Source organism: Bactrocera tryoni, unplaced genomic scaffold, assembly GCF_016617805.1.
Source record: "Bactrocera tryoni isolate S06 unplaced genomic scaffold, CSIRO_BtryS06_freeze2 scaffold_351, whole genome shotgun sequence".
In the NCBI taxonomy this organism is placed as follows: domain Eukaryota; kingdom Metazoa; phylum Arthropoda; class Insecta; order Diptera; family Tephritidae; genus Bactrocera; species Bactrocera tryoni.
Genome location: NW_024396062.1, coordinates 191,496 through 207,539, shown reverse-complemented (window position 1 = coordinate 207,539; position 16,044 = coordinate 191,496). Strand labels below are relative to the sequence as shown.

Genomic DNA, 16,044 nt, shown 5'->3' with positions numbered 1-16,044 from the left:
GGAACTCAACCAAGAAATAATTGAATTGACATATTCCAATAAAGTTGGCAATTTTCAATATAATTTCATTTGTATGTGTGGTTTGAGGTTATTGCACACTTGTTTATACACTAGATTTGAAGAATATGCTATATTCCACACTCTGAATTTAATGGATTTATGAAATTTTTGGTCAAATCAACAAGAAAGGGTTAAGTTTGCTTATGGCGAATTTTGGTTTTTTATACCCTGAACAGGGTATATTAAGTTTGTCACGAAGTTTGTAACACCCAGAAGGAAGCGTCGGAGACCCTATAAAGTATATATACTTATATGTATGTTGAGTTGAGTCGATTTATCCATGTCCGTCTGTCTGTATACTATATTAGTATACGAACGAGTCCCTCAGTTTTTAAGATATCGTTTTAAAATTTTGCAAACGTCATCTTCTCTTCAAGAAGCTGCTCATTTGTCGGAACTGCCGATATCGGACCACTATAACATATAGCTGCCATACAAACCGAACGATCGGAATCAAGTTCTTATATGGAAAACTTTTACATTTGACGTGGTATCTTCACGAAATTTGACATGGATTACTGCTTAAAGTAATAACATAATCTCCGAAAACATTTTTCAGATCGGGTCACTATAGCATATAGCTTCCATACAAACTGAACACACAGTTATTAAAAGAAATGCACCTGTGAAGGGTATATTAGCTTCGGTGCAACCGAAGTTAACGGTTTTTCTTGTTTTGTTGTCGCAATATCTAAATTCTCAGTCAACTTCAGTTGCAGAAATCACCGAACGTTATCACTTATTTTTGGTATGGAAAAATTGGGTATTCGAAAAAGTATTTTCGTATTCTGTCAATAGCTGTCATCTATCTCCAGTACTACCAATTACATTGTGTCATACCATAAAGTGTTAGAAAGGTGGGATTTTAAGCTTCATTTAACCAAAAAAAAATTAAATTGGGGAAAGTTGAAAAAAAGTTACAACTGTTCAAAAATGAGTAAAAATAATGAAGAAATTCGCTATATTTTGAAATTTTTGTATAAAATCGGAAAGAATACCACGCAAGCCACCAATGAAATTTGTGAAGTTTACGGAGACGATGCTGTATCAGTTCGTGTAGCACAATAATGGTTCGCCCACTTCCGTTCTGGAAATTTCGATGTAAAAAAATGCACTTCGCTCTGGTCGACTTATCATGGAAAAAGTCGATGAAATTATTGACCAGGACCATTACATAAGTAGCCATGACATGGCTAAGGAACTCAACATCCATCATCAAACGGGTTTGAACCATTTAAAAAATGCTAGCTACAAAACGAAACTCGGTGTTTGGGTACCACATGAATTGTTTGCGAAAAATTTAATTGATCGAATTAACATCTGCAATTCTTTGTTGAAACGTAATAAAATCGAACCATTTCTGAAGCGCATGGTAACAGGAGACGAAAAGTGGATCAACCACGACAATAATGTGCAAAAAAGATAATGGTCCAAAAGTGGTGAAGTTCAAAAAATGGTCGCAAAGCCTGGATTGACGCCTCGAAAGGTTATGCTGAATGTTTGGTGGGATAGGAAAGGAATCATCCACTATGAGCTGCTGCAGCCTGGTCGAGTGATTGATTCTACATTTTGCTGTCAACAACTGATGAGATTGAAGCAAGCAATCGAAAAACACGGCCAGAACTCATCAACAGAAAGGGCTTCGTCTTAAAATAGGACAACGCTAGACCACACAAATCTTTGATGAGTCGGCAAAAACTGAGGGATCTGGGCTGGGAAAGGCAGAGGCTTTCTAGTAATAATTTTTCTGAAAAGCTTATTTTAAGAGAAAATGAAAACAATAGATGGATGATATTTAGCATACAGAGATATTATTGCAAAGAACAGTCTGGAACTTGACGTTAGAATTAAATTTCAACCAATCAGTACAAAGGGTTGCAAGGGCCAAACACATACTGGCGCACGTGAGAAAAAATCGTTGGGTTTTCAAACTGCTTAACAAAATCGAACAAATTTGGCAACTCCAAGGGATCACCTAAAAATTGTAATTTCTTTTCTCTAGTAATTCTGTTTTTAAATTCCAAAGACATTGATATTAAAACTTTTTCATTTATTTAATATCTTTTATGCGAAAATAAAAGAGACAAAATTTGTGTTTATAACATTTTAATTTTATTACTTTACATTACAAGTTTTAGCAAAATCAAATTTTTTATATCAAACATCATATTTCTAAAGATAAATTCGGTTGATTTTTGTTATCTCCTGCCTTTGCTTTCCTTGTTCTGGCCACATCCGCGCACTTCATGGTAATGCTTTGACGTACATGATCTTCGCTGCACTGGAACCTGTTTTGGATGCAATGAATAACATCGGTTACCTTTAACGGGTCCAGCGGAGGCTTTACTTTGTGGTTAGGGAAGGCGGGCGAGGGCTTGCCGCTGAGTGTGTGAGTGGCCAGTGTCTGGCGGTCGAACACCAACATAAGAAGTCTGCGTGTGGCAAGTGAAGCGCTGATCCATCCCATCTTATCAAAATCGACCTTCTTCACTGTTGTGCCATTTGGTCCAATTATAACGGAATTTCCATCTGCTGTTTCTCTAGGCAGTTGGGCGGTGCTGTCTTCTTGGGGTTCATCTACTGTTGCTGTAACCGGAGTGACTGTCGCATTAGCTTCTTGAGGTTCGTTGGATTCTAACAGTTGTGCTCTAGCTGCTTCTGCGAGACTAAGCATAAATAATTGGTATGTAGCCAGCTGTCTAATTACCACATCGTGTTCTGGAATTTGTAAAATTGGTTCCGAGGTGCGCTGCCTTTTGGCGTCAATGAAACGAGCTTCGAACTCGCGGCGACGTTTCAACTGCTTGCTGGCTACGGAAAGCCCTCTATCTTCTTCTGTGGAAGAATTAGTATTTGGCATATTGTGGACAGAATTGTTTGCCATTTTTTCAGTTCTTGATTTTGGGAGATGTTGACACGTTGGAAGATTGTTTGGATATGAAAATGACATGCTAAGGACCTCAAGCTTTATCCCCTGTCGATCAGGTAGAATGTCGAGCAACATTTGTTGTTGTTACACCTGCTTAATTGTTTCGACCTTCGAAATGTCAGTTTAAAAGCACCCTCCATTGTTCTGAAGTTGGAAAAATATTCCAGGAAAATCTTTCAGTCAGTGAAATTTCATCACAAAATAAATCAAACTTGATTTTTAATCCAAAAGAACAAAACTGTCGTTATTAAATGATGATTAAAAAGGTGTTAAGTGGTGTCCAAGCCCATCTAGCTCTTTGTTCCCTTTGTATTGTAAACGATTGGTGTTTTTCGCAGGGAAAATTTAATTTGTGATTTTTAAAGTGAACAAACACGCATTAAATAACACGCATTAAGCTTAGAGAAGGTTATGCAAAAGAAGATACCATTACTCAACACTGTTTATGTCACACGAACTTTGTGGTGAAGTTTGCCTTTGCTGGTGTACCCTTATTAATAATACTATTATAGCAATTTCGTTTCAATTTCAACAATTCATATCCTATGTCGTTTTTTAAGTCATTTTCATTTATTCGACTGTGGAACATTGCATTGGACTAACTTACATCATACATACATTTGCTATATTGAAAGTGTTCTTGGGACTGCGTCAGGTTTTATTATGTGTGTGGAGAATGATCTTTAAGATTATCATTTACTATAAGTTATTATTCTTTTCGTTTGAATTAAACAAAAGGCATTACAACCAAGTCCAAACAAACTATCCAGTTTCCAAACTTGACCCTTCCTACATAATACCAAACTACCTAAGCCAAAGCATCCAAATCTATTTGTATACCCGAAAGAGAAATACTCTAATTTCAGCGAGATAGAAAATAAAGAAGCAATATTCTTAGGTCCACAAATACGGCAACAGATAAAGAGTAAGGGCTTTGAAGAAAAAGTGAATGATCAGGAAAAACACACATGGAGATTTCATGAGAATTGTCTTAACTTTTTCTGGAAACCGTGAACCGGAAAATTACAAATACTTAATAAACGAACTTAATATAATCTTAAAAACACAGGTGTTGGACTCTCATATAGATATCTCTCCGCCAATCGAACTCTAGTTGCCAAATATTTATTAGTATTTTTTCTATATTTACCTATAATTTCTGTAAATGTAGCTGAAGTGTGTAATTTTTTAGAAAATTTATGGTTTGATGTCTCAAACCAATTATTCTTCAATTACATTTTGGGTAGTCGAAAAAGTATTTTCGTATTTTGTCAAAAGATGTCGTTGCAGTCGTATATCTCCAGTGTTATCAATCACATTATGTACTATCATATAGTGTCGGAAAGGTGAGATTTTAAGCTTCATTTAATCAATTTAATTTGAAAAAAGTAAAGTTGTTCAAAAATGAGTGAAAGTAATGAAGAAATTCGCTATATTTTGAAATTTTTGTATAAAAAAGGGAAGAATGCCACGCAAGCCAAAATGGTGCGTATTTGTCAATTTATTTATTAGTATAAATACAGGGTGGCGCAAAAGTCAGTAGATGATGAGAAGATGCTATAAATTTTGCAATTGACCTCTAATGTCAGTTCTGTTTTGACATTTGTGCAGTAACCACATGCGAAATACACTTAAATAAACAATGGTACGCTATACTGCGTGCCACAACCGATATGCTGAAGGATGCATTTCCCGGGCGCTGAATCTCCCGTTTTGCCTATTTGCACTGGCCAGCAAGATCGCCTTCATTTTTGGGGCTGACTGAATTCGCGGGTTTATGTCAACAAGCCTCAGGCTCTAGAGATCTTAAGGACAATATCCGTCAAGAATGTGAGAACCTATCGCCGGAAGCTCTGGCCAAAGTGATGGAAAATGCCATAAAATGGGCTCAAATGACAATCCACTGTGGCGGCGGCTATTTGCATGATATCATATTCTCTACCTGATGTGAAAAAATTTAAAAGATTAAAGAAAAATAATCCACAAGCAGAATCAAAGTTTTTCATTTTTTAAAATAGTTTTTCATTTTCCAAAAAAATATCGGAAGGTAATTTTTCGAATAAAAAATTATTGTTGATGAAATAAGTGACTTATTGATAAAGATGCACGAGAACTATTACATTCGTGTTGTAAATAAGGATTGCACCACGACCTAAAGTCTCACTTAGCAAGAACGCTATAGCTATCCAACGCATGATTGGAGTATTGGCACAATGAAAAAATAATCAAGTTAAAATCATATTTTAATCATCAAAATCGCTTTGTTGTTTTCTAAAATAGTTTCAAAAAAGACCTACACACTTTGCATGGTATTAAACTAATTGTCAAAGCACTTTTCCCACTCTGATTGAAGTATCTCCGACACATGAGTTTTGAACACATCAACCGCCTCTTCAGGTGTCGAAAAATGTTGATCTTTTATTTTATTTTTTAAGTGCGGGAATAAAATAAAGCCACTTAGTGCCAAGTCAGGTTTGTACGGAGGATCAGATCGATGTTTTGAATGCTCAAAACTACAGTTGTTTCAGTCGATGTGTGAGAGTTTGTATTGTCAAGGTAAAAAGTGGCTTCGGTGGTTGTTTTTGGTGATTTCGCGAAAGAGTTTGCTATTCTGCGTTGTTGTAGTGATATGGTTGCGACTTGGCTAGTTTTTCTAAGAAAAATGCAACCATTTGCTTACCACCATACCATCGATGAAAACTGCTCTCGAATGGAACATCATCGACAAAAATTAACTTCATCGATACACTGTTGCTCAGTTAAACCACGTTGTAAGTTGTAAAAACGTATGGCGCAAAAATGTTCGCTATTTCAATCCATTCTTTGGCTGAAATGAATACTTTAAGTTACTGTAAGCAACTCAAATGGCAGTCATATGTCAAAAAGTTCTGAGTATTTATTATGAATTGTTGCCAAATCCTAAAATATCAAAGTCAACATACTATCTATTTGACTTTTGGTAGAGAATTGAAATCTCAAGTTAAGTAATAGTTTTTCAATGGGCCGCTATAAAAGTAGACCAATAGAGACAGCAAACGACCCCATATTTTACCCACTTTTTTGACATTTATCCTCAATAGGGTTTACCAATTTATCTGGAAGGATAAACGATTCAACAACGAGTTGAAATTATTTAAATTTACTACCGAAATTCGGAGTCAGTGGCAGTGTGCCGTCGTTTTGGCGAATTATGCGAAAAGATCATGGCCAACATCCCTACAAGACTGCAAGAGCTTAAGCCATCGGACCACCGGAAAAGTTGTATGTTGTGAGTTGGGCTAAGCAACAGCTTGAGAATTATTCGGATTTTTACTGAAAATATTGAAATTCAGCGATGAGGCTCATTTTTGGCTGAATTGCTTCGGAAAAGTTATATTTAATAGTTTGCTTTTTTTTCTGGTTTCGAATTGAAACTTTTATCACAACCCAAGACCTGAACCACACGATTTCAGCTGGGTATATTTGGCACTAGCATCGCAAAAACGAGCATGTCAGGGAATGCCAAGTGCCATGCTTTTAGTATTATGTGGTTCTCTTGTAATAATTTATAATTTGCGTCAGCCGGAATTTGGTAACCAATACACTGAATAATGATGCGCGCTTAAACCAGCGGCCGTGTCAAATACTTAATTAAAATTCTGTTGCGCATTTCTGCGGTTTGAAAACTATTTTGTAGCGAAATTAAACGTGTCACAATTTATTTAATTAGTGTGAAATTATTCGATTTTAATTATGTGCTGAGCTTAGCATGAGCAACAACAAAAACATGCATCAAAAAAGCGTTTAGCGAAAGAGGCCACACAAATGGCCACCGAAAAAAGCAACAAAAATGTGAAAAATTATGATTCAGAAATTGATTGCAGCAACAAATGAGCCGAATATTTCATTTTTATTGCCAAACATATACATGCATACACACAAGAACAGCAATGGAAGCGTCTACATATGCGACTTTATATTCTCGTGTCAAAATTTCAGAAATGTGCTTGACAAATGGCAGCACAAAACTGCAGCGGCCAAAAATCGGAAGTGAAAGTTGACGTATGACAAGCGGGGGAAATGGCAAAAAATACAGCTGCATGCATGTAACTGTAAATGAGAGGTAGACTTGCGGTGGCTTATTTAGGGTGGAGCAAGTATTTTTGCAGCCCAGCAGGGAAAGGGGTCATAGGTAAAATGGCAGATACTTTTGGCCGGTCACTTGGCCACTTGAGACCCATTGACAATTAAGAATTTTTTCAATTCTTTCTTTTTATTGTTGCAAGCACTTTGGGGAAACATTTTCCTAGACGATATGTGCGCCTTTTTTTCTGCCTATGCGGACGACTGTGTAGTTTTTGGCCAAGTCTCTGCCACTTGTCTGCCCACACGAAAATTGCGAGACAAAATATATTGCCTGTGCGGGAAAGTCTGGGAATAGTATGTACGATGACGTATGGAAATGTCGCCATAAATTTGAACGTGATTCTTTTTTCTTTATTAAAATGCTGCCTTCTTTTATTTTCATCGCAATCAGAACAAGCCGCCAAGGAGTAAGAAAATATGATATGCTGCTTCAAGGGCTGTGGAACTTTGGTAACCGTAAATCATTTTTAGCTATATGAGAGTCTTCTCCTCTCAATGCAGGCGAACGAAGGGAACGTTGAATGCAGCGAAATTTGAGGCAGCCAATTGCGAATCGAACGTTATGGCTATTTGGTGCGGGAATAAGCAAGTTGGGCCCGCATTAGAGCTGAGTACAGCTCCAGCATTCTTTTTCATTGAACCTTTCCCTAAAACAGTTGTTTAAGCCAAATTTAAACCCGTGTCGTATCCCATTTTTACTTCTAACCCCCTCGTGGGTCCGCTTGTTCGTTCCATTAATTAGCCCGATATGCATTTGTGAGTAATTCATTGCCGCTTGGTAGCTTTCATAATGGCTGTGTCAACATTGTTGGGCCGGAGATCTCATTGTTGGGTTTTATGTGCGCTGCAGTTGGCAATTAGTCGCTCCGTTGTTGTAATCCTTCGTGCGCTCATTACAACTCGCTCGCTCGCTGTTAATGATGGCGCTTGTAAATGCGCCTTAAAAGCTGCCAACGCACAAATCATCATGGAAATGCGAAACTGTCCGCCATTTATCAAACGTCGCTGTGACCCACAAAAAGGCTGCCTGCCCCAAGGGTGCGGTTGTGTTGGCGGCGCTGGCGGTGTAGTATTGCAATGGATTTTATTTCATTCAACAAAAGCTAAATAAATATTTGCGAATGCATTAATCAACTTGCGCCGCGAAGTATGCAACAATGTGGCGTTTTGTTTGAAAAAGGAAATAAAAAGAACGCAAACCCTACCATTTTGTACGTATTAATTATTAAAAATAAATGACGTAAAAATTAATATTTCTATGCTTTGGAGTTTTAAAAAAATTGTGAAAAAAATAAAATATAAAAAAATTTCGATGTGTTACATTAATCTTTCGAAAAGTAAATATTTTCTCTTATTCACTTTGCATTGTATTAATGTGATTAGATTGACATTTTTGGGTTATGTAAGAAGTTTACTATGGATAATTATATATATCTGTATGTATTCGAGCTTTTTTCTTTTAAAAGAAAATCAAAAAAAATTACGTCTTTCTCTCACTAATAGTATAAGTGGTATTAGGGATTTAGGCTGATATTTGTGAGAAAATACCTTTACCACCAAGCCCTGTTTCAATCAAATCCAAATACGTCATTTTGTTTATAATCCGTGTCAAGGGTCAATTGTTCGTAGGGGTTCTACAAAGCTGAGAAGGCCACAGGTCATTTGGCGTTACCCACAATGCACCGTGTGGAGACGAAGCTACCTTACATCCCTATTTTGATTCAATGTGTAAAAGAGCAGACTTAGCTTTAAAGTAAAACCTAGTAAATTGAGCTTGAAAAGTATTATACTGAAATCTGGCACAAACCAGTAGTTTTGTATTCAAATGTCAATAATAATTTTTTGCACACTTAAAAATATGCGTGATGTAGTCTGAAAGATTGAAAAATATTGTCTTTTCTTAACTCCAAATATACTCCTTTTTGGAGGACTGTAGCTATACTTAATTTCTGTCCTTGCCACATTTTCAATTCCTACCATAATTTTGCGTTCGTGCTAGAAAATGACGATGATAAAAAACCATCTTTCTAATCTTTAAATTTGTTTATTTATATGGCAGCTGTACGGTGTAGTGATCCGATCTCAGTTCAGAATTTCAGATCGATTTCTTATGACTTAATTTGCGCATATACAGACAGACGAACAGGACTAATCGACTCAGCTCGTCTTGCTGTTCATTAAATACATATTTTATAGGGTGTCCGACTCTTTTAGGGATGTTGCAAACCTCGTAGCAAACTTAATATACCCTGTTCAGGGCATAATTACTCTCGGTGATTTTACATATGATAAACAATATTTTCATATTTATGGAGCTTTTGCCGAAAGAAATCTGAGATACTTATTAAAAGATATTCATTCGTTATATCCTAAGCATGTATAATATTGAAATTAATATAATAATTCACCGCATAATTTCCTTCAATAGAATAAAAATTATCACCACGTTACTCATACACTACTCAACAAAAGTTTACTTTTCTGATGACATTAAAACTTATATCAAATTTTGAATGTACTAGGATAACTGAACATAATATAGCCTGGGTAATATAGGGTAGTCAAAATAGTCTTTTCGCATTTCTAATCAAACTTCAACTTATTTTTTTAATATTTATAATGAACTTTAATGAATCAAATGTGTACCATATTGATCAACTAATTTTTAACATTTTTCCGCTAGAGTCATTAATCCATCAATGTAAAACTTTTCTAGTGTCTCGGCGAACACACACAGGCTTCTCTTGAAGCCAACTTTACTCCATTAAGGGAGTTATGCATTGACCGAAACAAATAATAGTCCGATTGTGCAAGGTCAGAGCTATAGGGTGGATGCTTCCAGTTTTTCCTGAGTCAACAAAGATGTTTATAATCTAGTATTGTCCTGTTGGAAGACAAGCCCTTTCTGCTAATCAGTTCTGGCCATTTTTTTCGATTGATTGCTTCAATATCATCAGTTGTTGACAGTAAAATGTGGAATCAATCGTTCGACCAGACTGGAGCAGCTCATAATGGATTATTCCTCTACAATCCCACAAAACACTCAGCAAAACCTTTCGAGGTGTCAATCCTGGCTTTGAGACTACTTGTTGAGCTTCACCACGCTTGGACCATGATCTTTTAATTGTCATATTTGATCCACTTTTCGTCTCCGGTTACCATTCGCTTCAGAAATGGTTCAATTTCATTTCGTTTCAGCAAAGAATCGCTGAAGATAATTCGGTCCAAAATTTTTCACAGAAAATCCAAGTGGTACCCAAACATCAAACTTCTTTTTGTAGCCAGCCACTTTTAAATGGTTTAAAACTTTTTGATGCTGAATGTTAAATTCCTTAGCGATGTCATGGCTGCTTATATGATGGTCCTGGTCAATATTTTCCATAATTGCATCGACTTTTTCAACGATAGGTCGACCAAAGCGAGGTCCATCTTTCACATCGAAATTTCCAGAACAGAGGCAAGCGAACCATTGCTGTGCTACACGAACTGATACGAGTATAGCAGTGATACAATGTGATTGGTAGCACTGTAGATATGCGAATGCAACGACATCTTTTGACAAAAGAGAATAGAAATAGAAAATAATAGAAATTATTGGTGAACATAGAAAAAATACTAATAAATATTTGGCTTCTGGAGTTCAATTGGGGGAGAGATATCTAGATGAGAGTCCAACACCTGTGTTTTTAAGATTATATTAAGTCGTTTATTAAGTATTTGTAATTTTACGGTTCACGGTTTTGTAAAAAAAAAGTTAAGACAACGCTCATAAAACATTTTCACGTTAGTGTTTTTGATCATTCAGTTTTTTTGCAAATATCTTATACTTTATCAGCTGCCGTATTTGGAGATGTAAGAATATTGCTTCCTTACTTTTTATCTCGCTGAAATTAAAGAACTTCTCTTTCGGGTATACAAATAGATTTGGGTTATGTAGTTTGGTGTTATGTAGGAAGGGTCTGTTAGCTGAAGACAAGTTTGGAAACTGGGTAGTTTGCTTGGACTTGGTTGTAATGCCTTTTGTGTAATTCAAACGAAAAGAATAATAACTTATAGGAAATGATCTCTTGATCATTCATGATCATTCTCCACACACATAATAAAACCCGACTGAGTCTCTAGAACACTTTCGATATAGCAAATGTACATATGTATGATGTAAGTTAGTCCAATGCAATGTTCCACAAAATAACTTCAAAAAAGACATCGGATATGAATTGTTGAAATTGAAACGAAATTGTTATATATTATTAATAAGGGTACACCAACATAGGCAAACTTCACCACAAAGTTCGTGTGACATAAACAGTGTTGAGTAATGGTAACAACACGCATTAAGCTTAGAGAAGGTTATGCAAAAGAAGACCTTCTCTAAGCTTAATGGGTGTTATTTAAGATCGTGTTTGTTCACTTTCAAAATCACAAATAAAATTTTCCCTCCGAAAAACACCAATCGTTTACAGCACAAAGAGAACAAAGAGCTAGGTGGGCTTGGACACCGCTTATCACCTTTTTAATTATCATTTAATAAGGATAGTTTTGTTCTTTTTGATTAAAAATCAAGTTTGATTTATTTTGTGATGAAATTTCACTGACTGAAAGATTTTCCTGGAATATTTTTCCAACTTCAGAACAATGGAGGGTCGGTCAACACACACACACACACAAAACTGAGAAATTGGCTACCTGCTATTGAAGCTCCTGACAATTCGAAGGTCGAAACAATTAAGCAGGTGTAACAACAACAAATGTTGCTCGACATTCTACCTGATCGACAGGGGATAAAGCTTGAGGTCCTTAGCATGTCATTTTCATATCCAAACAATCTTCCAACGTGTCAACATTTCCCAAAATCAAGAACTGAAAAAATGGCAAACAATTCTGTCCACAATATGCCAAATACTAATTCTTCCACAGAAGAAGATAGAGGGCTTTCCGTAGCCAGCAAGCAGTTGAAACGTCGCCACGAGTTCGAAGCTCGTTTCATTGACGCCAAAAGGCAGCGCCCCTCAGAACCAATTTTACAAATTCCAGAACACGATGCGGTAATTAGACAGCTGGCTACATACCAATTATTTATGCTTAGCCTCGCAGAAGCAGCTAGAGCACAACTGTTAGAACCCAACGAACCTCAAGAAGCTAATGCGACAGTCCCTCCGGTTATAGCAACAGTAGATGAACCCCAAGAAGACAGCACCGCCCAACTGCCTAGAGAAACAGCAGATGGAAATTCCGTTATAATTGGACCAAATGGCACAACAGTGAAGAAGGTCGATTTTGATGGGATGGGATGGATCAGCGCTTCACTTGCCACACGCAAACTTCTTATGTTGGTGTTCGACCGCCAGACACTGGCCACTCACTCACTCAGCGGCAAGCCCTCACCCGCCTTCCCTAACCATCAAGTAAAGCCTCCGCTGGACCCGTTAAAGGTAACCGATGTTATTCATTGCATCCAAAACAGGTTCCAGTGCAGCGAAGATCATGTACGTCAAAGCATTACCATGAAGTGCGCGGATGTGGCCAGAACAAGGAAAGCAAAGGCAGAGAACAACAAAAATAAATCGAATTTATCTTTAGAAATGTAATGATTGATATAAAAAATTTGATTTTGCTAAAACTTGTAAAGTAATGTAATAAAATTAAAATATTGTGAACACAAATTTTGTCTTTTTTATAATATTTTCGTATAATATATATTAAATAAAATAAAAGAGTTTTAATATCAATGTTCTTGGAATTTTGAAAATGTTAAAAACAGAATTACTAGATAAAGAAATTATTATATTTCTCAATCAATTTGAAAATACAACGATTTTTTCTCAGAAGAGTCTGTTTATGTTTGGCACTTGCAGGGCTTTGTGATAAATGGTTGAAGTGTAGTTCTAACCTATAGACTGTTTAAGTAGGATCTATATTTGCTAAAGATCATTTACCGTTTTGATTTTCTCTTAAATTAAGCTTTGCAGAAAAATTATTGCAGGAAAGAATTAAATTATATCATCAGTATAATCTTCATTTTATATCTTCATTCGTGACAATGGAAATTCCCTTCAGAAAAGTGAGGTAAACTGAAAAGTCCCCTGCCTATCATAGAAAACATATTTCGTTGAGAAAATTCATTGTTTATACAATCCTCCAACTTTTCAGTACCATTTTTGTAGTACGATTTCCTCTTTGCTACTAAATATACCCCAGTTTTGGCGGTCACATCTTCATAAAACGAAAATCATCCCAGCAATCGTTCTTTTGAGATCTTAGAATAGGAAATAGCCGTTGGGGTCTGATCTGAGGAATACGGTAGATGCTGAAGCAATTCGAAGCCCAATTCATGGTTTTGTGACGTGGTCTAATAACGCTATGTAATAGTCGCTGTTAATGCTCCTTCCTTTTTTAAGGGGTTACATGGGTTTCCACGGGTGAAAAACAGCTTTTTTCCAAAAATGTTTTCATATAAAAAATGAAATACGCTATTAATAAAAGAATTCTGAAATTTTTGAAAAAAAAATCAAAATTTTGCGAAATTTGTTTTTGTAATCGGAAAAATTTCTTTTATCCGAGTCTTTCAGAACTGTATTTCAAAGATCTGTGCAAAATTTCATGAATAGCGGTTGAGTAGTTCTTGAGAAATCTTGCCAACCGACTTTAAAAACATAGTTCTGAGAAAAACACGTTTAAGGACGGCACACTCCGATACTATTACTCGGATCAACTTGAAATTTAACTTGATTTAAGACAATATTCTAGAGGTGCTGTAGATTTGATTTTTTGAAACCAAAATAAAGACGACGTAACCTTGTCAGCTAACTATTGCGTTTTCCACGCTTTCGAGTGGGTTCATCGCGTGTAATCCATACGGATGACCAGATGACTATCGATTGCACTTCGGAATGAAAGGATGGGTTCATTCACGAAAAAACTCGGATTCATTACGCCATACACTGCACGAATCATCAACTTGTCGGAACTTTTGATCAAAAGTAAGCTCGCACGGCAACAGCACAGAGCTTTCTCATACCCAAATATTCGTTAAAAACATGACGCAGCCTTTCAGTTGATATCTTTTATGATGTTTTCGTCGGTAACTACCTCTTTAGGGCGTCCACTGCGTTCACCGCCTATGGTGCTCATTTCACTACGTCTAAACTTAGCATACCTATCCCTAAAGAATGGTTTTCCTAGGGCAGTGTCCAAAACTCGTCATCAAGCCATGCTTTTGCTTCAATCATATTTTTTCTTTATCCATTTCTTTCACAAGAACAAAAGTTGGGCGGGGACTTCACAATTTACCAATTCAATTATAATAGAATAATTACAAACAATTAGAGAACGTGTGAACTCAATTCATCAATAAGTAAGTGTCTTTTCCGCGAGCTAGATCAGGGGCAAACTTCCATTGTTAAATTTAATTGGCTACCTGAGTCTAAAGCACCTAATAATTAGAAGGTCAAAACAAAATGCACTGAAACCTGCTACGCCAACTACCTGCTGTTCCCAAGATCTACCTGTTAGACAGATGATAATGTGTCGCAAGGGTATAAAACATGGGATCCCTGGCATTTCATCTTCATACTCGCACAGTCTACAAACGTGTCAACATCTCCAGAATTTAAATACTGAAAATAACAAAATGTCAGGAAAAGTCCGAAGCCGTGTACATGAATTGTGGGCCGCGTCTTATCATGGGCCCTCCATAGCTAGCCCCGAATTGAAACGTCGTCGCGAATTCGAAACTCGTTCGAATGATTCCAAAAGGCAGCGCACAGAAGCGCCAATTCCACAAATTCTTCCAAATCCGGTAAAAGATTTGGAAGAAAGTACCATGAAAGATGATGAAAGCAAGACCGCAGATAATTTTGAAGCGCTCAAAGCCGCAGCCGCCGCTGAAAACTTAGTTGCGATTGGACCAAATGGCACAACTGTGAAAAAGGAGGATTTTGACGCATTACAATGGTTGAACGCTGCACTTGTCACACGTATGCTGTTGACTTTGATATTCGACGAGCAGACTTTGGCCACCCATACGCTCAGCAGACTCTCGCCCGCATTCCGTTGTCAGGATCGTCTAACGAAGCCATCATTGGATTTTGCAAAGGTCACCGATATCATTTATTGTATCCGAGAAAGACTTGGTTGTTCGGAAATGGAGATTCGCTTGCCGATAATAATGACGTGCTCCAACGTGGCCAGATCGTTCAAAAGCAAATGAAAACTATAATTTACTTAGACTAAGTTAATATATAATGTATCTAATTAAATAATATTAAGAGACTATAAATATTTTTGTTTACTAAAACCTTTCTAATGGTTTAGAGAGCGGGGTAAATGTCTTCGGGGTTTTATGCATTGAAAAAATTTAAAAAATTAAAAAAAAATGTTGTTATGCTTTCATGTCTCGCAGTTTTTCACGGAGATTGTCATTCGATCTGAAAAGCTACAGACTGTCCTTTGAAGCAGAACTTTGTATACAAAAGAGGCCCTAGGTAGGTTAGGTTAATAGGAAGATACTTGGCTCCCACATCACTGCTGACAGTCAGCTGATTGTGTAAATAATTTCGTCTTTCTTGGAACCAGCATTAACGGCAACAACAATGTCAGCCTGGAAATCCAATACAGAATATGTCTTGCCAACAGGTTCTACTTTGGACTGAGTAGGCAATTGAGAAATAAAGTCCTCTCTCGACGAAAAAAGACCAAGCTCTATAAGTCAGTAATTTTTCCCGTTCTGCTATATGGTACAGAGGCTTGGACGATGACAATAACTCATAAGTCGATGTTGCGAGTTTTCAAGAGAAAGGTTCTGCGAAAGATTTATGGTCCTATCCGCATTAACCACTGCGAATATCGCATTCGATGGAACGATGAGCTGTACGAGATATACGACGACATTTACCAGCCAGACGTCTGCTTGTCTTCTTCAATGGCAATGG

At 36.8% G+C, this 16,044-nt stretch overlaps 1 protein-coding gene across 1 annotated transcript; it reads left to right on the top strand.

The window, feature by feature from the left end:
- The first annotated feature begins 14,744 nt into the window (after positions 1–14,744).
- On the top strand, positions 14,745–15,323 carry LOC120781143 (early boundary activity protein 2-like). Its single transcript, XM_040113277.1, has one exon. The coding sequence runs from the start codon at positions 14,745–14,747 to the stop codon at positions 15,321–15,323; it is 579 nt and encodes a 192-aa protein (XP_039969211.1).
- The last annotated feature ends 721 nt before the right edge of the window (positions 15,324–16,044 follow it).